Here is a 21,276-nt window from a genome sequence, read left to right as displayed (position 1 = left end):
ACAGTACGATCTGGCCATGACATGGACTCCACAGACCAAGATCCTGTTTGTGTAGCGCTACAGGCAAAGGGACAGAGAATCCACTACCAGGAGGAAGAGATCGGTTTACTCCGAAGAAGAAATGAAGGAAGCATCAAAGCGGCATGAGACAGCATATTCAGAACTTGCTGCGCAAATGAACTTCCTCATTGATCGTATTCAAAGTATGGCTGTCTTGTCTGCTGCCACCGAGGGTGCTGCAGCTCCGTCAGTTACTCTGGACGCGACTCCGTCAACTTCCGTTCCAACGATGTCACACATCCGGTTGGCCAGCTCTGAAAGATTCTCAGGTGAGTCAGGTGATTGCTGACCGTTCTTGTCACAATGTGAACTACATTTCAAGTTTCAAGTGTCGTCATTCCCCTCTGATCGAGCTAAGATAGCTTACATCATTTCCTATCTGTCTGGTCGTGCCAAGGCTTGGGCTACAGCTGAGTGGGATCGGACATCGGCCCTATGTAATTCCCTGCCCCTTTTTGTGAAGACTTTCACACAGATTTTTCAAACTGACACCTGGTCGTGAAGCGAGTTTTGCACACTAGTGGCACATAGTGGGTGGAATCAGCTTTCTGAGACTTTGAAAGATCAATTATTTCCACTGGACCTTCCCCCTGAGTTGGATACCCTGATTGCATTAGCTTCAAAGACTGCGAGACTGAGTCTCACTCTCGCAGTCACCCAGCCCTGGTGGACTTCGGTGCTGATGCTGATTTCATGGACTTTGCTCTAGCAACTGAATTGAAGCTTCCTAACTTGCCCCTCGCTCAGCCATTGACTCCCACTGCAAGCGACAGGCGCCTCCTATGTACGGTAACCCATCACACCACCCCAGTTACCTTAACCTTCTCAGATTCTCACATGGAACAGATCAGTTCACCCACTCAACATCCGCTCAGCCTGGGGTATCCATGGCTCATCAAACACAATCTTCACATTGACTGGTTTACAGGCAAGATTTTGTCCTGGGGAGTGGACTGTCAGTTCCTCAAGAAACCTTTAGAGCCTGCCTCACCAGGATCCCCTAGTGCCATGAGCACTACTAAGGACTCCCAGTATTCTGACCTTTCGTCTGTTCTGGGGTTCTGTCTAGAGTCTAAGGAGGTCTTCAACAAGGCTTAGGCAATCTTTCTCCCTACTCATTGCCCTTATGACTGTGCCACTGACCTGGGGATCAGGATGGACCCAGAAAACGTCCAGGCAGCGAAGGACTGGCCCACTCCCTCCCCTTGGAATGATGTACAACTATTCTTGGGTTATGCTAACATTTACTGAATGTTTATTATGAATTTCAGCACTATAGCTGCTCCTTTGCATGCCCTAAGCTCTTCTAAGTCGCAGTTCTCCTTGGCCTCCCATGCCAATGCCGTGTTCCAGCGGTTGAAAGACTGTATTACCTCTGCTCCAGTGTTATCACTACCAAACACCTCTCGCCAGTTTGTGGTTGAAGTGGACACCTCTGCTCTGGGGATTCGAGGTTATGTCTCAGAGGACAGTGAAAGACAATAAATTGCATCCTTCTGCCTTCTTATCTAAGAAGTTGTCTCCAACAGAGCAAATCTATGATGTGGGGGACCGGGAGCTGCTAGCCATTAAGGTCGCATTGGAGGAGTGGAGACACTGGTTGGAGGGAGCAGAACAACCTTTCCTGGTCTGGACAAATCATAAGAACTTTGAGTATCTCAAGACCGCCAAATTTTTGAATCCTTGGCAGGCCAGGTGGGCTGTTTGTCTTATCGTCCTGGATCCAAGAATCTAAAACCAGACACCCTTTTGAGACTGTTTTCTGCAGATACAGAAACTAAATCTAGTTTGCCCTTCCTGTCCAGCCCGTCTCTTGGGAGCCATCACCACAGGGAGTACAACATTACAGACTGTTTGTACCCCCTGAGCTCAGGGGACAAGTAATAACCTGGGCTCATTCTTTTCTCGTCTCTCGTCACCCCAGAATTTGCAGAACCCTTTTTAGGATTAAGGAGAGGTTTTGGTGGTCTTCGACAAGGAAGGATGTCACCGAGTACATTGCTGCCTGCACGGTTTGCTCCCAGAACAAGACCTTCTGTGTTCCTAGTTCTAGTCTCCTGCTCCTCCTGTGCCTCTGTGCCCCTGGTCCGACATCTCACTAGACTTTGTCACTGGACTGCCTTTGTCTGAAGGTAACACCACTGTTCTTACAGTGGTAGATAGATTTTCTAAAATGGTACGATTTATTCCATTGTCTAAGCTTCACTTCGTCAAAGAAATGGCAGAGGTTCTGTTGACTCACTCAAGGATGTCAAGTTGACGACTTTCCTAGGAATGTGTTCCGGCCTTGGAGCTGTGTCTCATTCTCTCCCTCTACAAGTTCAATAAGGTGTGTTTTCCTTCCCTTCTGTGCCAGATCGTCTCTACCCCATTTGAGTGCTTCAGCATTCTCTTGTGTAGTCCCTCATATTTGTATGATTTTGCCTTTTTTTGACCAGTGAGTTTTGTCTGACGATTTTGATACTTTTGCGTGTATCGTGATTCTGATTGACCACCCGTGTACTGAACTATTTTTGTATTAAAGACTTTGAACCTTTTCTCGTGTGCGGGTCTGTTTTGGGAGCCATTCGGTCTGAGCCTGACAACTGCTCTCTACAGAAGCAATATGCAGATAGGACCTTTACTTATTTGAACAAAATTTTGTCAAGAACTTACACAGATAAACACATCCGTTTTACAGTATAAAAAATTGTAAAGCCACAGAAATTTAATTTCTGTGCAAACTAATTTTAAATTTGAAGTAACTACGCTTGCTAAAAAACAGAACTAAAATTGAAGCCAAAATGCAGTAATTGCACTCTGGCTTGGAAATCTGTGATCTATAACACTCCAGTGCACTTTACTGAACTCTCTGACAGACATAAGATTAAACTAGACAACTAAATTAAGAGGGCTGAATCGAGGAAATGCTAGCTTGTGACTTGTATGAGATGGTGGAGGTTAGCATTAGCTAAAAGTAAAGCTAAAGTTACATGATGAAAAAACTAAATGAGGCGGCTCCATATGGAGAAAAACAATACAAGATACCACTAAAGCTAACTCAGTAGCTGCTATCTTAGCTTTTGTCCCACTGAATTTCATGTTATTTGGTGTGGTTAAGATAAATAACATACTTAATATATTTTATTGTCAATTGGTTATATTGATTTCAATAGAAATTGTACTTGAACAGAAAAAAACATTAAGTAACTTCAAATTACTTCAAGCTATTGACAGTAGATCAAAATAAAGTTCTTAAACAATCTACTTAAAATGGACAAGAAAGCTGAAAGAAATTATTTTTTTTGTAAGTAGTGCATTTTGTGAGGATTATTCAAAGGCATCTAATTTTTTTATATATGTGCTTTCTATGGCCCATGGCTTTGTTGGGTAAAATAATCAGCCTGAAAAACATGAAATTACATAATTACAACTTTTCTACTGGACAGTTTGCTGTCCAGTCTGAAAACAGAAGCACAGATGGCTGACAGCAGGTTTTATATTATGGAGAAATCCTAGAGTGGCCATGTCTGTATGGTCTTGGTCTCCAAAGTTTAATCAAATGCAGATTCATCATTTCCAGATGTTCTGTATCTTAGGGTGTTGAGTTCACATGGCAATGACTGTGGAAGATCATTTTTTGTGTGTGTGCCTGAAGGACTTAATGATCTTTTCAGCCTGGGTGTCTTTCTTCAAATGAATAAATCAATAAAATGGTAGATAAACCTGATAAAGTGTGCCTTATCACTGCTGCACCTTGTTTGGTCTATTAAACAAGTTGATTTTGTTGTTTGATGGTCTCATTTATTACTACCTGACCTAAGTAACGGGCTTAAATACCAACTCTGGTTATATTAGGAATTCAAATTTCCTTTTTTTTTGCATTAAAATGTGTACTTTTACCACAAGGAGAATTATGTGTATGCAAGTGAAGTGTATAAAACAAAAGATTGTAGTCGACTAGGTGAAGCTGATGTATTAGAATTGAATACCAGAAGTTAGCTAAGGTAAACTTGTTTCCAAATTTAAGTTACTATGACAAAGGAAACCCTATCTTTAGCAGTGGCCTACTATAAAAGTGTTGTTGTCGCACCATGTGTTGTAGATAAATCATCAACTTAATAATTCTTTGTGGGTGTGTGGAGGAAAGATAAACTTGTATGTGCTGTTCACTAAGGAAAAGGCATAGGTCTACTTTATAAAGGATTTGTAAGTTGTAGCTAAAGGCTTTAATAATTTATCAATAATTTGTCATTTATTGCATAAATTGCATTTATTCATGCTTCATTGATGAATTGGGCATTAATAGAGTAAAGCTTGAACTGACAGATAAAAATAAATAAAATCAATTTAGTTGGCGTGTATCATCCTCCAGCTCATGCTGTTGTTCCAGGTAGCTCCTCATATCATCATAAAGACTCATTACCTTCTGACCAGAATCTATTTATTAGCAACTTACCAGCATTTACAACTCCAGTCTTAATGGTTCATTAGAAATTCAAAAAGTTAGAGCACTGCATTAATCACTTATCAGCATTTATCACTGCAGAAATAATAGTTTATTAGATAGGAAGACATTACTAAACGGTCACATCAGGGCTGAAATTGTAAATGCTACTAAATCATTAATAGGAACGTGAGTTGGGGACATTCAATCTAACTCACAATCTTCATCAGTAGATAAAGTCCACTTACTTATCATGGAGATGTCTCAGCTGTCATTACATGAAGAGTATGTAACTTCATTCAAAGTCCAAAGTCAATAGTTTTTCCTCTACAGAATCAATATAAGTTTCAACTCACAGTATAAACCCCTATTTAAAGAACACCCTATTAATAAGTGGTGTTAAAAACTCAAAAGATACTGTTGTTAATATACAGTATAAACAATATTTTCTGTACACTAAGATAATATTCTTATAAAACAATTTTATAAAGGATTTCATAAAAGTTATTACTGATATGAATGTTTTTTATAAACCACTGCCCAAGACAAACAGGTTGTACTTAAGAACAGCTGACTACCGAATCTGCTGACATAACTGTGGTCACTGACCACTCTGGGTGTTGTCTCATATAATCCACATGTACCGTAAAATGATTAGATGCTGATTTTTTAGAGGAAACATCTGTACATGTCATCAGATAGGAAGGAAAGGAAGGATGTTCCAGTAAAAAATAAACTGGCACAGTCAGGATTTTGTATGACAAATAATGTAAGTAGCTTGGCACAGAGTGTCATGAGTTATCTTCTCTCATGTATGTGAGTTTGCAGAGTACCATGATACGAAGGCTGATCCCTGTGCAGTTACTGGAAATTTTAAGTAATTCTGATACAGAGCAGGAAAAAAAAGTTTTAGCCGAGTTGGGAAGCTTTGTCTGTTAAAACCTTTGACTTATTTGTAGTTTGAGCTAATTTCAGTGCACAGTTTCTTTCATTAAGAATAAATTCCAGGCCTCCTGCTAAACTAAATGCAGGCTCTACAGATTATCCATTACAGGATTAATAGACATTATTTTATTGACTTTATGTTGCAATCCTACATCACGATCAGAATTTATGGCCTTTCGTGTATGAGTTGGGACTACTTGAAATGTGAGACTGCTGGGAATATTAAAGAGTGTCAGGGCAAGATGTTCGTTGTAAATGTTGCTTATCTTTCACAACTGCTCTTTGAAGACAACTAACCAGAGTCTCTTTTATAATGCTGCACTTTGACCTTTTCTATTATCAAATTGTTCTTGCCTGTGCAGAAGTGATAGCTCACGTGGTCTGGTAACCACCCCCGTGGTTATAATTAAACATAAATGACACACAGAGAGAAAAGTTGAAGACGCAGTGAAATGGAAAATACTGCTACTACTGTAAGACACATAGGACATACAGACAAGACTGAGAGACCAATAATAAAAAAGGAGAGGAAAACAGTAATACCATAATAATAACCTCAAGCAAGCGAAGAGAAAAAAGCAATAACAGAAGGGACTTGAGCTTTTGACTTCATATTGTAGGTACATCTTTGATCCTTCAATATACTGCAGGTACTGCAGTGAAAAAACAAAGAGAAAAAAACACTGATCCTGTTTTGTACTAAAAAGCTGCAGTTTTAATAAGAAGAATTTGCTTCGTCCAGTGAGACATAACTCATTACAAACAACAGTAGTTCTTTGTATTCAGTTACTAACACAGGTATATCATTAATACTTGCTAAAACAAAAACTCATTGTGTTGAGAAATACATGTATTCACTTTTTTGCTGAGATTTAATTTGATACCACTATCATGACTGTATGTTACAACCAGCACCTAGTTAGTTTAGCATGTAAGACCTGAAACAGGGGAAAACAGCGGACTCTGTCCAAAGGCAACAAAATCGGCTCAATAACACCTCTAAAGCTGCAGTGATGACAGATAACTATTGGAGGCTCCAAGAGGTGACTAAGCATGACCAAGAAATGTTCTGGTATATATCCCCAGTGAGAGCATGTGGTTAAACAAATCAGACATAACATGTTAATAAGTGAACTTTTCTTCTGGCGGGTGGATTTCGTAGTCTATGGACAGAGCCAAGCAAGCTGTTTCCAGTCTTTGTGCTATGCTAGGCTAACTGGCTGAAACTGGCAAAACATACTGTTGCTCAGTTCAATACATTCAGTGGGTTTAGCAGTTACTTGCATGGAACAACCATGAAAATGGACATATTCATTTAAGTGACACAGTGAAAAAAAATTTGAATAAAAATCTTTATTATCATCTTTATAGTTTCTTTTACTTTTTTGTCAGTGTGCAGGCAGTTTTTCTATGAATGGGACTATTTATTTTTGGCCACACACATGACACAACAACACAGACTGTACGCTATTACTTGACATTTATGAATCTGATTGCTGCTGAGTTGCAGACTAAATGACCAACTTATTCCAATGTTTCCATTTCTCCTTAGGTGTTATGAAAATGTCTTTTTTGCCATGTTAATCGCTCAACCATTAACTGAGGAGGGAAGACACTTGTTGTCCTGGACGATCACAGACTGAGACCCCTTAGAGTCCTGCTCTGACCTCCTGAAACGGACATGGGGAAAGTCTACTATGTCAGTAAAAATGTGGGCCTTGGGTTGCTTGTACTGGCGGCCACCGCTTTGGCAACGATAATAGCTTTGTCCATTGCCTATGACAAGGAAAGGGCCAAGAATCAAGGCAGGCCTGGAGATGGAGGGGCAGACAGCACCAGCATGCCTGAACCTGCTACTACCGCCTCCACTCCAAAGGAGCCCTGGGATCGCTACAGACTTCCAGACTCCCTTGTTCCTGTCTCTTACAACGTGACCCTGTGGCCCCGGCTGGAGCCCAACACAGACGGCCTGTACATCTTCATTGGACATTCAGCGGTGGTCTTCAGGTGTATGAAGGAAACAGACCTCATCATCATCCACTCCAATAAGCTGAACCTCACCAATTTCCATGGGCACCATGCCAAACTGAGTGGCCTGGGTGAAGTCGGTGCACCTGCTATACAAAGGTCTTGGCTTGTGGTGAAGACAGAGTATCTGGTCCTTCAGCTGCAGCACAGACTAGCCGTGGGAGCGACCTATGTACTATACACTGAATTTCAGGGAGAGCTGGCGGACGACCTGGAGGGCTTCTACAGGAGTGAATATGTTGAGGATGGTGTGAAGAAGTAAGCAATGATATATCATAGCATAACGGTGCAGCATCCAACTGCTCTTGACAGTGAGAGTTAATTTTCATGGTTCCAGTGTTACTCTTTGTGAGACTTTCACTTGGTTGGTCTATTTTGTGTTAATGTTTAATTGCAACATTTTGCAGAGTTGTTGCTACCTCGCAGATGCAAGCAACGTTTGCCAGGAAGACCTTTCCATGCTTTGACGAGCCGGCCATGAAAGCTGTCTTCAATGTCATCATCATCCACAAACCAGGCACCGTGGCTCTGTCCAACGGCAGGGAAAAAGGTCTGTTTTAAAGATACAAAAAATAAGTCTTTTCAGAATTTTTGTTGCATCTTAATTCACTGGGGAAACTTGGCCTGCACAAAAGCAAATTATAAAATCTAATAAGGACAACAAAACAAACTGAAATTGAAATTTTATGTTTATTAACTTCAACACAAAGACCATCAGTGGTAACAGAAAAGTGATTTTCAGAGCAAATGTCAGGTACAAACATATGTTCATTAATGTGTGATGAGTCAGTTTCATTGTAAATAATTAATAACTTGGACGACATGTTACAAGAAAATCAGCAACTAGATACTGTTAATGCTAACAGAGTGTAAAGGTCTGTCTCTTCCTCTCCCCGCACAGATGTTGCAGACTCTGTTATTGATTGGATTCCTGTCAAAGTTACTACGTTTGAGCCCACAGAGAGAATGTCCACATATCTGTTGGCATTTATCGTCAGTGACTTTGTTAGCGTTCAGTCAAACCAAAACCACAACTTGTTGGTAAGAAGTTTTGTGTTTGTATATCATAGTTGTTGTGCAAGGGTCAGAGGTCACGTCATCCATAGTACTGTATATTCCTGTGATGGTAGAATTAAATTAACAGCCTTAAGACAAAAGATGTTCTGTTTTTTGATCCATTGTTGTGGATTACAAGCTTTCAAAATCTTTGCAGATTCGAATCTGGGCTCGAAAAAAAGCCATCGATGAAAGACAGGGTGACTACGCGCTCAACGTTACTGGGCCGATCCTTCAGTTCTATGAACACTACTACAATGCAACATATCCACTCTCCAAGTCAGGTAGAACAACTTAGCATCAGCATGCTGTGGCAAACATTTTTCTGTAAAGACAGAAATATCAGTCATTTCCTTTATGTCACATAACCCAACATTCAGCCTTTGTACTTAGAAAGAAAACATTGCATATAACACATGTCTAAAGCCATGCGAGTAGCTCTGTGGGGCTGTACTTACACAGGGTAAATGCTACTATGTAAATGTTAACATTTGCCATGCTAGTGTACACACAATGATATTGCTGATATGCTTATGTAGGGATAATGTTTTATATCCATTGTCTCCGTCTAGCGTGTTGGCAGCTAACAGCTGAGGCCTGTAACACACCACAAAAATCTGGCTCCCACACAGTGCAGCCTCAGCAGCAACACATTTTAGTGACTATTACAGTAGCCAGTCATAAAGTGTTACATATAACACGTTTTCATCCCTTTTGTCAACATATTTTAATTACTGTGTGACGCTTTTACTTTTGTCTTACAACAATATAGGACATTATTTGTGCCACAGTTAGGTATATATTACACCTTTGGCATAACACCCCATAAGTCGGGCCTATAAATTAGCCCCTATACTGAGAGAGGTTACTGTATTTCAATTCAGTGTTTCATGATAAGACAACTGTGTAAGATTCCATGGAATAATGTTTTGTTTGCAGAATTAAGGAGAGTTGGTTTCTAACAACTTCTCGCCTGGTCTCTTGCAACAGAAACCCTAAGCCACAATCTATAAAAATAAGTTGCTTCCGTCTTAGTATACCAAAAACACAGAAATGGGTAATTAATAATAATTTTGCAATTATTTGGTCATAAATCAAAGTATGGTGCAAATTAAAAAAAAATAACCTGATGATGGTACCATATAGAAAAATAAAGTAAAAACGTTTAAGTCAAATTGCGAAAGTTTTTACAATCCGTATCCAAGAATGTATCAAATTTCAGGACAATCCAATCCTGTCGATATTTCACTCATAACCACAAATATCAACCTCATGGTAGCACTGGAAGAAAAATCAGTGGATCAACCAAAGTCATGAGGATTCAACCTATGGGGACCGTATACAAAATTACGTTCCAAACCATCCAGTAGGTGTTGAGATATTTCAGTCTGAACCAAAGTGATGGGCAGACTGACCAACCGACCGATATATTGCACATTTCCAAGGGTATTTCTACCTCAAATTCCTTCTTTTTTCACCAACTATCTCTGTCAAGTACATCCTATAAATGTTGGACAACCAAACAAATAAAATTTTATTGAATCAAGCACCAGTTGGTGGATCTCATGTATGCTAAAAACACCAGTCTATCTGATATACAAAGTAACATTAAAGTGACTTTGGTGAGACATCCTTTTCATTCAAAAGGAAATGGATGATATCGGGGTGGTTTATGGGTTTGGTGGTGTCCATTTCTAACACACGCAATTTGTCTTTGAATTTCTGATGTCCTTGTTTTGTCTAGATCAGATAGCTCTGCCCGACTTCAATGCCGGGGCGATGGAGAACTGGGGTCTGGTCACATACAGGGAGACGGCCCTACTCTTCGACCCCATTGAATCTTCCACTGGAAACAAAGAGAGAGTTATAACGGTCATCTCCCATGAACTTGCGCACATGGTAGGCCATAATATTTCTGCCAAGTGGCTCTCATCACTTTTCAGTTTTAGTAATCAGGAGAAAAAGAAAAAAAAACATTGTAGTAAGCTGAAACAGAGGTTGCAAACTCAATCTCAGCTAGGTCACAGGAATGCTATACATAATTTAGCCAGAGTGCTAAACCTCCCTTTGCAAACAAAAAGATGACAGATCATCACCAGGGGACAAATGAACCCTGCTCACTTTTTAGATGTGTTTAAAGTCTGTCATAAAGATGGATGTGAAATTCAGTGGTTGGGAATTTTCTTAAGCCCCTGCTGATTCAGTTTTTATATTTCTTGGAGTGGAACTTTAGTGGTAATGTTGGCCAAAAGCTTCATGCACTGTCAGAAACTGTGTTTGCGAAAAGACTAGTTTCCTGAGAATGTGCTGAGACAAAAGGTTTACTGGTTACTGTGACAGAGCTCTTGATCGCTTTACTCTATAAATATATATATTTTTAGTGGTTTGGCAACCTGGTGACTGTGCGATGGTGGAATGACCTGTGGTTGAACGAGGGCTTTGCGTCATACGTGGAATACCTGGGAGCTGACTATGCTGAGCCCACCTGGAACATGGTAAGAGCTGTACTTGTCCCCTCAGCAACTGGGAGCCTTGTGACCTCTTCATAAGAGATGTGCAGTTGCATTTCACAGATCCACAACCTCTCACAGACACGGTTTGGTTTAAAAAAAAAAAAAAAAAAAAAAAAAAAGCCCCTGCTAACTCACCTCTCTGCTTGGCTGCAGAAAGACCAAATCATCCTGTATGACATGCACAAGGTGTTTGCTGTGGACGCCCTGGCCTCCTCTCACCCGCTGTCCCGCCGAGAGGAGGAGGTCAATGAGCCTGCCCAGATAAGCGAGATGTTTAACACCATCTCCTACAGCAAGGTTTGCTCCTCTGACATTAGTTTATTCAGTATCTGATGTCGACATAAAGGATTTATTACAATTTTGCCTTTTCACATTTTTCTAAAACCAATTACAGGTAATATAGATAAATTTATTTTTAGGAATAAGGAACTCCTGTGATTGAAATTCTCAAAATTAAAAAAAAACAAAAAAAACAACATTTATCACAAACATCAAAGCCATATTCTGCCATAAGGGCAACATCTTGTTTTAATATTTGCTTTTGGGTTGAATGCAAAATACTTTGCTGATATGAGAAATTCAAACCAACTAAATTCTGGTGGTTTCTGTGTTTGTTGTTTCCAGGGAGCGGCCGTCCTCAGGATGCTGTCAGAGTTTCTCACTGAGCCCGTGTTTGCCAGAGGACTCAGTGTGAGTATTAACCCTGTTATAGGGCCTCATAACTTAGTTAGCACTGCCACTGTGTGCGTGTGTTTGTGGCACTGATGATGACAGAGTTTGTGGGTATGACAAATCAAAGGAAGTCTTTTTGTTATTATGTTTGGTGTATGAGTAACCCTCACAGTTACTCAAGATGATTTCCTTTAAATTCAAGATACCTCATTTCCTGTGTGGATAAATGACTGTCTGTGCCTGACTGCTTTGTCTCCGCAGTCTTACCTAAACAAATTTGCCTTCAGTAACACAGTGTATACAGACCTGTGGGATCATCTCCAACAGGTCAGTTCTGCTAAAAAAACAAAACAAAAAAAACAACAGATGTGTTGTCCATGGGTGTGAGTGTTTCCTCTAAATTCTTGCTGCCTTCTGTTTGTTTTCAGGCTGTTGAAAACACACCAGGTATTCATATACCACACACTGTCCATGACATCATGAACCGCTGGACTCTCCAGATGGGCTTTCCAGTGGTCACTATTGACACCAGGACAGGAAGTATCACTCAGAAACACTTCCTGTTGGATCCAGACTCTGTAGTGGAGAGGCCCTCTCAGTTCAAGTAGGAATCAGTTTTACCTTATCCTGTAAGTTCATACGGATGAAAATGAACTAGTTCATGTTCATAGTTCATTTTTTTAAATTTTGAACTGAGTTCAGTTTCAAAAATGAACTAGTTCACGTTCATTTGTTCTGTTCCCCCCCCCCCGATACTCTTTTTCAACCTCCTACCTGTAACCTGATCAGGTCTTGGCTAAAACTCGAGCTAAATTTAAAAACAAACCCGACAACGCCACCCTGGGCGTTCCACCCAGGGAATACACAGTATTATTGAACACTACTTTGACCACACAAGTAAGTTCAAAGATTTAACAGAGACGTAGTTTTGAGATAGAGTTTTCTTTTACATTTAATTTCCTTCAGCGATGCAACGCTTAATACAATACAGTGGCAATAAAATAACATCAAACTGAAGATTGGTCGGTATCTAGGCTTCAGTGATCTAAGAATAGTTCAAAACTGAACTAAGAAAAGAACTATAAGAAAATCAATAGGGAAGTGGAGAGCTGGACTAAAACAGAGGGGTTGCACTTCTAGGTAGGCGTTAAAACTAGAACACAACAAACAAATCACCGTAAAATATAAAAGAGCACACAAAAAAATAAATAAACAAAATCACAAGGCCACCTTTTAAAGATAAGCACTAAACCACTTCTGTATGAATCAAATTATTTTAAAACAATACGTTATGTAAGATAAGCCTCACCACTAGACCAAAACATAAAACAAATTACAGATATACTAAAAACATAAATAGACTAAAAATCACTGAAGAAAACCTAGTACTTAAAACTCAAAAAAGGAAATTAAAGGTTTTATTGAGTTTCAACAGGTACAAAGCAGCAGTGGCAATCACAGCTGTAGAGACAGAACACAGGTTAATCAGGTTAATCTTGTCTTCAGTACATTTACTGAAACTTACAATTGATTAATACAATTACCTTGGCTGTATAATACCCAATCAATGCTTATGATGTGACAACCATGGGGGACCACAGGCAGCATTTGTTGGTTCCACAAAGTGTAATGGCACCAAACCAGGAACAGCAGCAAGAAGATCTGAATGGTTAGTGCTACCACCTGTGTTTATGTGCTGCTAATTGGGGAACTTGCTGCAGGTGTGGGACCGGAAGAAGCTGGGATGCTGCAGTGGTTACACAGCAACCCCCAGTGGCGGGGAGGACATAACCTACCGGTTACATACCCATCCATCACCAGCCCCAAATCATTGCCACTCCCAAACTAAATTAGTTATTGTATACCACTGAAAAAGACAGATACAAAAACAGACATTAGTTACATTTAAACTCTGTATATAAATATAATCCGTCTGAGTCTTCACTTGTCTGTTCATAAAACTGCTTCAAGTGCTCAGGCAAACTGGCTTCAGCAGTACTAGATGTATCTGTACCGTCTCTACCGCTAGCACCAGTCTAGCTGGGCCGTATCTATGGAGACGTCATATGGCGTGCAGTAAACTGTCGTAGAATGTGAGCTAAAACTGTTGTAAAACGAACGGCTCTCACGTTCATGTTCATCATTTGTAAACCGATTCGTCAGTTCAGTGTTCACTTAAAATAATATATATATTCAATGAACACCGTTCATTGAACGCGTTCATGCACAACACTGACCTTGGAATCATAATATTCTGAATACTTTAGGTCTCAATGTTTGTTAATGAGACTACACTTGGCAAAAGCAGAGCCTTTAGTCTTATTAACAAACATTTGTTGAGACCTACAGTATTTATGATATTATGATGCACCCAGTGCAAAGCGGCCCTCAGGAAGTCAAGCAGTTTTTGTGGCATATTGTGTGTTACACAAGATGAAACACACAAATGAGGCCCTGCAGAGAAGCGTTCTTTCTTACTACCTGGTCAATCCACCACAGTGTTTCCCATCCATCACCTAGACTAAATTTATCCCACCACAGATGCATAATGAACTTAAAATGTATTAACACTTCTCATAATATAACATAAAAGATGGCTATAATTGAGATTTGTGCTGTTGTTTCTTTGTGGAGCTATGTGCAGCTCATTGATTCGCTAAGCCCTTCCTTTCCCTTCAGGGTACACCGAGCTGTTGTGTGCGTGCGTCAGGATTGGGATCACTGGCCAGTCACAATATGTAATCAGCTCGCACTAATAGACTGTACAGAATCTGTGTGAAACACTGCGCCATTATAACAGCAATGAGCCAAGGTGCAAGCATGCCTGGCTTTTAGAGCAAATGGGAAGTGGTACTCTGATTGGTTTATTGCATGTTACGCACAAAACACTTCCATGAATAATTCAGAGTAAAACCCTTTTGAACTATGCAACTGGTGCAGCGACCGTTTTTTTTTTTTGCCGTTAAAATAGCAAAAGTAGATATGAACATTTGCACCATGCTCTTAAGACCATGCACTTTGGACGGTTGAAATAGAGTCCTAAGAGGTTACAGCCATGCTAGCAGCTTTGTAAGGCTGTACTTTGGCACAGCAGTGCGTCAAGAAAAATGCTAATGTGGGTGTGCTTACATGCGCAAAAGGACAATGTTAGAACGTTGACATTAAACTGATGTTATGTTTCACATGTTCACCATTTTAATTTAGCATGTTAGCATGTCAGTGTCAGATGATCACCAAAATCATAAGGATCCATCTTCTGGGGACGATTAATGTCTATTCATGGCAATCCATTAAATAGTCCAACAGAAAGACCAACCAATAGACTAACATTGCTATCCCTGTTGCTATGATGCTAGCATGACTAAAAAGCAACCTTTTTCCACTTTTCTCACTGTCTCACTGTCTTTGTCTATTTCTGTTCAGTTACATATGGTTTGTCCCTATTACATGGATGAAGACAGGTGTGGAGCAGCAACAGCACTGGCTCCTTCAGAAGACAGGTACGATCAGAGTTACACCCTCTGCTCTTCTACATTCAACCTGTAATGTAAAACGTCCTGCCAAGTTGATGGACTCAATCACTGGTCATAGTGTTAACTGAGTATTTTGAAGCTTTGGCTTCTCTTTATTTTATATTTTTGACTAGATACCAACAGTGTGATGCAGGTGTCAGGACAGGACTGGGTGCTGGCCAACACTAATGTATCTGGATACTTCAGGGTGAACTATGATCCTGACAACTGGAACCGTCTGCTCTCCTTGCTCAACACCAACCATCAGGTGAGTGGCATGTTCTCACACCTGTCGAATGTTTTTGATACCATGCAGCGACAGTTTTGTTTGTGCTTTATATCCACTTTTAGATAAATACAGAAAATGGTAAGATGTACAATATGCATTTTGATGGAGGTTGCATACTTGCTCACTTTATTCTGTACTTATTGTGCTTTATTGTGTAAGTTCAGGTTTAAGTTTATTTGGCCAAACAAGTAAAAGGTTGATTTGGTGCATTGTTACAGTGCAGAATGGATAACTGTAAGGCCTGTCCGAGGGCAAGGATTTTATTTACTTAACTAATTCATTTTTTGGACTATTTCCTGTTCTGCACATTTATAGTTTGAGTTTGCTCATTGCTCAGTTTTCATTTGGTCTTAAACCATAAGCCCAGGATCCAATAAATGTGTTTGAAACCACAGACACAATGACTTTATGAGGAAAGAATAAAAAAGGTTATCAAGGCTTTTGGCAGAAGTCGCACGTGTTCGGTTTGCTTCACCTCATGATTGTCTATATATGTCAATTTGAACATGCAATTTTTTGTGTGTGACATTTCTTTCAGGCTTTACCAATCATCAACAGAGCACAGATCATAGACGACGCGTTCAACCTGGCAAGGTACAGAAACATAAGTATTTAAACACTTCAGACATTGTGTGTCTGCAATGCATGTGAATGATTTGTTTCCTTGGTGCAGAGCCAAAATAATCAGTACAACATTAGCGCTGACAACTACCAAATACCTGTCCAAGGAGAGAGAATACATCCCCTGGGAGTCAGCTCTGAGAAACCTCAACTACTACACCCTCATGTTTGACCGCACTGAGGTCTATGGAGCTTTACAAGTTAGTACTGCCTCACTATCAATAGTAATACTAATAGTTATCCTGATACCAATAGGAGAAGTGTGTAGACCACTGGATATAAAAGCTACTGTTGATGTATTTTTAGAAATACCTCAAGAGACAAGTACAGCCACTTTTTGAGTACTTCAAGACAATTACAGCCAACTGGACCAAAGTACCAGCAGGACACACTGACCAGTAAGAATTCTTATAACAGCAGATACCATTTTAAAACAAACGTGTCGGGTATCGTTGTTCAATATTGCAGTTTTTCAGTTTCTCAATCATCTTAATTTTCAGGTATAATCAGGTCAATGCTATTGGGATAGCCTGCCGTATGGGTGTTGGGGGCTGCAGGGAGTTGACCAAAAGCTGGTACAAACAGTGGATGGAAAATCCAAGTCACAACCCGTGAGTACAGAGCAGTCTAAGCCAGTTCTGTCTAGTTTTAACATTTCATAATTGCACAAATTTCACTGCTGGACTGGTTCTGTCCCAATCAGCCAGTGACAAAACTGCAAATAATGCACAAACCAACTCTGTGAGAGTTGTGAACCTGTTTGTTCAGAATTTTGTATTCATTTTCTGATCTACTTTACCTTTATCTTGATGTTGACCAGGATCCATTCCAACTTGAAAAGCACAGTTTACTGTATTGCCATAGCTTTTGGTGGAGTGGAGGAGTGGGACTTTGCCTGGACAATGTTCAAGAACGCCACTCTGGCCTCTGAGGCTTCCAGGCTCAGGTCAGCCATGGCCTGCACCAAAACACCGTGGCTTTTGAACAGGTGCGTGCAGGGTTCGAATATGTGGAAAAGCCTCAATCATGGAATTTTGTGGATGAGACACTTATCTATATGTGTACCTTTCCAATGTACAACAATGAACAATTATAAAGTGGATTTTTTTTTAATCTATCCTCTAGACCCCTAGTTTCAGTTTGTTGTATCCTGGACTTTTAATGAGTCCCTGAGAAACACAGTACAACATGCTGAAGGTTCCTACCCACATCATCATCATCAAGGAATCTTTAGCATGTTCTACTGAGTTGCAAGGGGGACACAATAAATGTCTGAGAAATAATGCGGCTGTTTGTCCGGTGCTTAATCGAGCCTCCAGGTATGTTTCCAATGTACAGACAACAGAGCACCCTCTTCAGCTGTGGCAGACTCACTTGTTGACATAGAACACATCACTACAGGTGCACAGTGCGGAGAAGTTGCCACAGACACCAGATTTAAAAACACCGAACTGCAGAATACAGAGAGATTTATGACACTGATAGGCTGAATCAGCATTGTGTGAAGTTGTTTGGCAACAGCTTGATTTTAACTGTAGTTTACTATTTAAAATTGTAAGTAACCTGAACATAAAGGTAACAAATGTTTCACCCTTTTTACTTGCTATTTGAAATATTGACTGATCTTCAGCTAATATTTTTCTTCATGCATTAAATTTGTGTTTTGGAAATGACTTCTTTGTAAGGAAATGTTTTGGTTGAGCCAGGTATCTGGAGTACACCCTAGACCCGACTAAGATCCGCAAGCAAGACGCCACCTCTACCATCCAGTACATCGCATCAAATGTTGTGGGGATGCCCCTGGCCTGGAACTTCATCCGAGCAAAATGGAGTTACATTTTCCAGCAGTAAGAGCTCACTCCTCAGAGGAGGGTTTGTTGTTAAAACAGTTAGCAAGTTGAAGAAATTAATTAAAAACAGATTATTATTATTTAGTATTTAATATACAGCATTAATTTTCAACTGAGTGCTAAAGTCAAAAATAATGAGGATTTCAAGGTAGAAATGTGCAGTAATTTCTCCAAGTGCACATACTGCTATTTCTGCCCTGTTTCCTCATCCAGTTTGTGAAGCATTTCTCCAGTCCTGCCCTAGAAGAGGAGTTAGCTAATCATGAAGCAAGAAAAATAATCATGAGGCTTAGACAATGAGGCCTGAAGAAATGTTTCAACTGTTCTCGAGACTTCACACAATTTCCCAGAAAGATGTTCATCATGATCAACAGAATTATACGTATTTTCCCTCTGCTGATCGCCATGATCACATGACTACATCTTTAAAGTCAACTTTATGTCTCTTTATGTTTTAGGTATGGAAGAGGATCGTTTTCCTTCTCTAATCTCATCAATGGATTCACAAGGAGATTCTCTACAGAGTTTGAGTTGCAGGAGGTTTGCAGCCCACACAGACACAACCACACTGAAATACACACTCCATTCCCCTGAGGGTGATGGAGGAAAAGAAAGATGGCAAATGCAGATGTTCAAGTTTTTGTGTTTGTTTTTGTCTTTCTCTCTCTCTCTCTCCAGCTGAAGAAATTCAAAGAAGACAACCTTCATCTTGGTTTCGGCTCAGCCACATTGGCCCTGGAGCAAGCCATAGAAAAGACCACAGCCAACATCAAGTGGGTGACAGAGAATAAAGCCAGCGTGCTTAAGTGGTTTACTGAGGAGTCCACATGAGAACATTTTTTGCCTTTTTTTTTTTTTTTTTTATTGTCAGGGATATGTAATGTGTAACAATCATTATAATTATCAGGAGCAACAAATGACCAGCCTCTTTTCTGACAGTTTCACAAAGACAACTGGTTTGACTATACATAACTGGACATCAGCTTCAGTGTAAAGCAACAGACATAGGTTGATCAGTGGACCACGGGTTTCACTATGTATATCAGTGATGTAGTGTGAAATAAATAAGTTGAACTCTCACCTCTAGCTGTCGTTTTACTCAAATAACTTTTATTTTTACTGCCAGAAATTCATTAATTTATGTTTCTTTTCTATTTTTCCCCCATCTACTTCACTTTATAATTTGCTGCTTATTATGATGTATGCAATGAATTTATACCATGAACATGAAACGTCATACTGTATTTTAAAGAGATGGCATTATGAATAAAGTTGGATGTGTGTGGACCACATGTGTGTACCACTGCAAATGTGTGATGACAGCTTTTCTCTTTGCTTAGCAAACAGCAGAGCAGAACGTCTGTTAAATTCTTATTTCCTGAAGTTTAGTCATTCTCAACACTGGATGTTTTTTACATTGAGAATCATTTTGCTCTCAAGTGGTAGGAGAAAAAGATTATGTAAAACATTTTCTGAGAAAATTACTCAAGTACTTTTCCATATACAAAATACAATAGTACACCCCTCTGGAACATTACTGGACCTCTTCCACTTCAGGACAGAGAAGTACGATTAGCACAGAGGAGAAACTTTTCTCTTTCAGCCTGTTTGAAACAGATTTTGTGACACTGATAGTTCAAGGCGATAGCACGAGCTGACTCAAGGTTTTACTGACCTTTTATTACCTGTATAAAGTTGAAAATAACAATAAGGTGAAAGAGGCCCGCCACTGATTTTACCTACTGATTGTACCTCTGGGCCTGCTTCAGGTACACTCGCACAGGGCCCAAGTTATAATGAAAATGCTTTGATTATATTAGGGAATATCAGTAAAAAATCTTACAAAATATTTTTAAAAAGAGGGGATCACACTGATTGGATTACTTAGGGTGTGGTTGGAAAAAGAAGTGAAACAGAGCAAAATGTGGTGATTCCTTATAAGTCTATGTGGACAAGAAGTTGTTATAGTCACCGTAGTAAGAGAGTTTGCAAAAAAGGTCTGAAATCTATTTCCTCATTAATATTTTATTAATAAATTGATAATTGATACACCAAAGCATCACATTTAAATATCCAGTAAGTCTCCCTCAGAAGTATTTCCACCACTCCCTTTCCAACGCCTCACAGTGCACCAGATGTAAAAGCATTCACATGGGCAGGTGTGTGGTACACAACATATGTGGAATTGCAGTTAATAACATGTTTATTCTACCAATTCCCTCTGTTGTATGATGTTGGAGCAGTGATTACAACTAGTTTGCAAACATTTGAAAGTGCCAATAGGTCTCTCGAACCAGTGGCCCTGGGGGCTTTTTGGAGTTTGTGGCCATTGTATTTTGCATTGTAACATACCTTCATAATTTCAGTGAAAGTCTGGAATCACTTTAACATCATGGCAGGTAACTGTAGTTAAGTGCGTACATAAGAAGGGAGGACAGAACATTTTCAACAAAGTGGAGAGAACATATTTTGTTCGATTGTGACGCATGGTTTACAAGAAATACTGTAAATCTTATTGGAACCTAGTTGTATTTTGATTTTGAGAAATTCCAATATTCCAAAGCTTAACACATGATTAATCCTCAAGACGAGACACAACAGGTTTATGAAAAACAACAGACAATAATTATATATTTTCTGTTCGAGGATTGTGCAATATCCTGGTGTGTCATTTCAATAAACTGAAACTGTGTTTTCCTGGGAAGTTACACATTTTTCCTGGCCTGGTATAAATAGTATTCCCTCCTGAAGTTTGTCGACTAAGCAACAAACTGTTGTTCAGTTTCAGGAGACATGTTCTGGTGCACAACTTCGTAGGTGGCTGGTTTGGTGAGGTCATGTGTCGCTGCAGGTACCAGTGAGACAATTAAATATGATCCAGGAAGGCCAGTTTAAGTGATAGAGCCATTAAATTGAAGGTTTTTTAGATATCAAAATACTAAGTTTTATATTTGTATGAGAAAAGAATTTTACATCCACACAGCAACAATCATTTTATCCTCTTTCTCCACAATCAGCAAGCTAAACACTAGTATTAGCATGTTCAGTATTACCAAGTAATCTACCAGGAATGGGTGCTTGCATGTATTTGATTGTATTTGTCACTTGCAGTTTTTGCTGGTGTGGCTGATGGAACAAATTGAATCGATATAGCTGTCTATCCAAAGCTGTGTATGGCTCTTGTTTCACTAGCTGTTTAAGCAAATAAAAGACTTTCTTTTTTTTTGCCTTCAACTTTATTTTCTTCCATTTTACATGCTAACATAAATTGATTATACGATGGGTATATGGGGAGATGTGAGCA

The 21,276-nt window shown here is 39.6% G+C and overlaps 1 protein-coding gene across 1 annotated transcript in view; it reads left to right on the top strand.

The window, feature by feature from the left end:
* The window catches only part of LOC111672350 (aminopeptidase N-like), a 21,288-nt gene extending 2,006 nt beyond the window's left edge, over positions 1 to 19,282 (top strand). Inside the window, exons 2-21 of the mRNA XM_023429765.2 lie at positions 6,984 to 7,717; positions 7,867 to 8,009; positions 8,361 to 8,500; positions 8,673 to 8,799; positions 10,260 to 10,414; positions 10,897 to 11,010; positions 11,182 to 11,325; positions 11,653 to 11,718; positions 11,962 to 12,027; positions 12,129 to 12,304; positions 15,124 to 15,200; positions 15,347 to 15,480; positions 16,040 to 16,095; positions 16,175 to 16,322; positions 16,429 to 16,520; positions 16,623 to 16,733; positions 16,943 to 17,110; positions 17,829 to 17,969; positions 18,431 to 18,512; positions 18,651 to 19,282. Coding sequence (XP_023285533.1) covers positions 7,113 to 7,717; positions 7,867 to 8,009; positions 8,361 to 8,500; positions 8,673 to 8,799; positions 10,260 to 10,414; positions 10,897 to 11,010; positions 11,182 to 11,325; positions 11,653 to 11,718; positions 11,962 to 12,027; positions 12,129 to 12,304; positions 15,124 to 15,200; positions 15,347 to 15,480; positions 16,040 to 16,095; positions 16,175 to 16,322; positions 16,429 to 16,520; positions 16,623 to 16,733; positions 16,943 to 17,110; positions 17,829 to 17,969; positions 18,431 to 18,512; positions 18,651 to 18,803 — 2,898 coding nt within the window. The 5' untranslated portion in view covers positions 6,984 to 7,112 and the 3' untranslated portion in view covers positions 18,804 to 19,282. The remainder of the gene's footprint in view (positions 1 to 6,983; positions 7,718 to 7,866; positions 8,010 to 8,360; positions 8,501 to 8,672; positions 8,800 to 10,259; positions 10,415 to 10,896; positions 11,011 to 11,181; positions 11,326 to 11,652; positions 11,719 to 11,961; positions 12,028 to 12,128; positions 12,305 to 15,123; positions 15,201 to 15,346; positions 15,481 to 16,039; positions 16,096 to 16,174; positions 16,323 to 16,428; positions 16,521 to 16,622; positions 16,734 to 16,942; positions 17,111 to 17,828; positions 17,970 to 18,430; positions 18,513 to 18,650) is intronic.
* The last annotated feature ends 1,994 nt before the right edge of the window (positions 19,283 to 21,276 follow it).

Source organism: Seriola lalandi, unplaced genomic scaffold (genome assembly GCF_002814215.2).
Source record: "Seriola lalandi dorsalis isolate HSWRI2012SDOR001 ecotype SW California unplaced genomic scaffold, Sedor1 jcf7180002054898, whole genome shotgun sequence".
Taxonomy (NCBI): Eukaryota; Metazoa; Chordata; class Actinopteri; order Carangiformes; family Carangidae; genus Seriola; species Seriola lalandi.
Note: the sequence above shows the minus strand (reverse complement) of the source record. Positions and strands in the feature narration are given on the sequence as shown.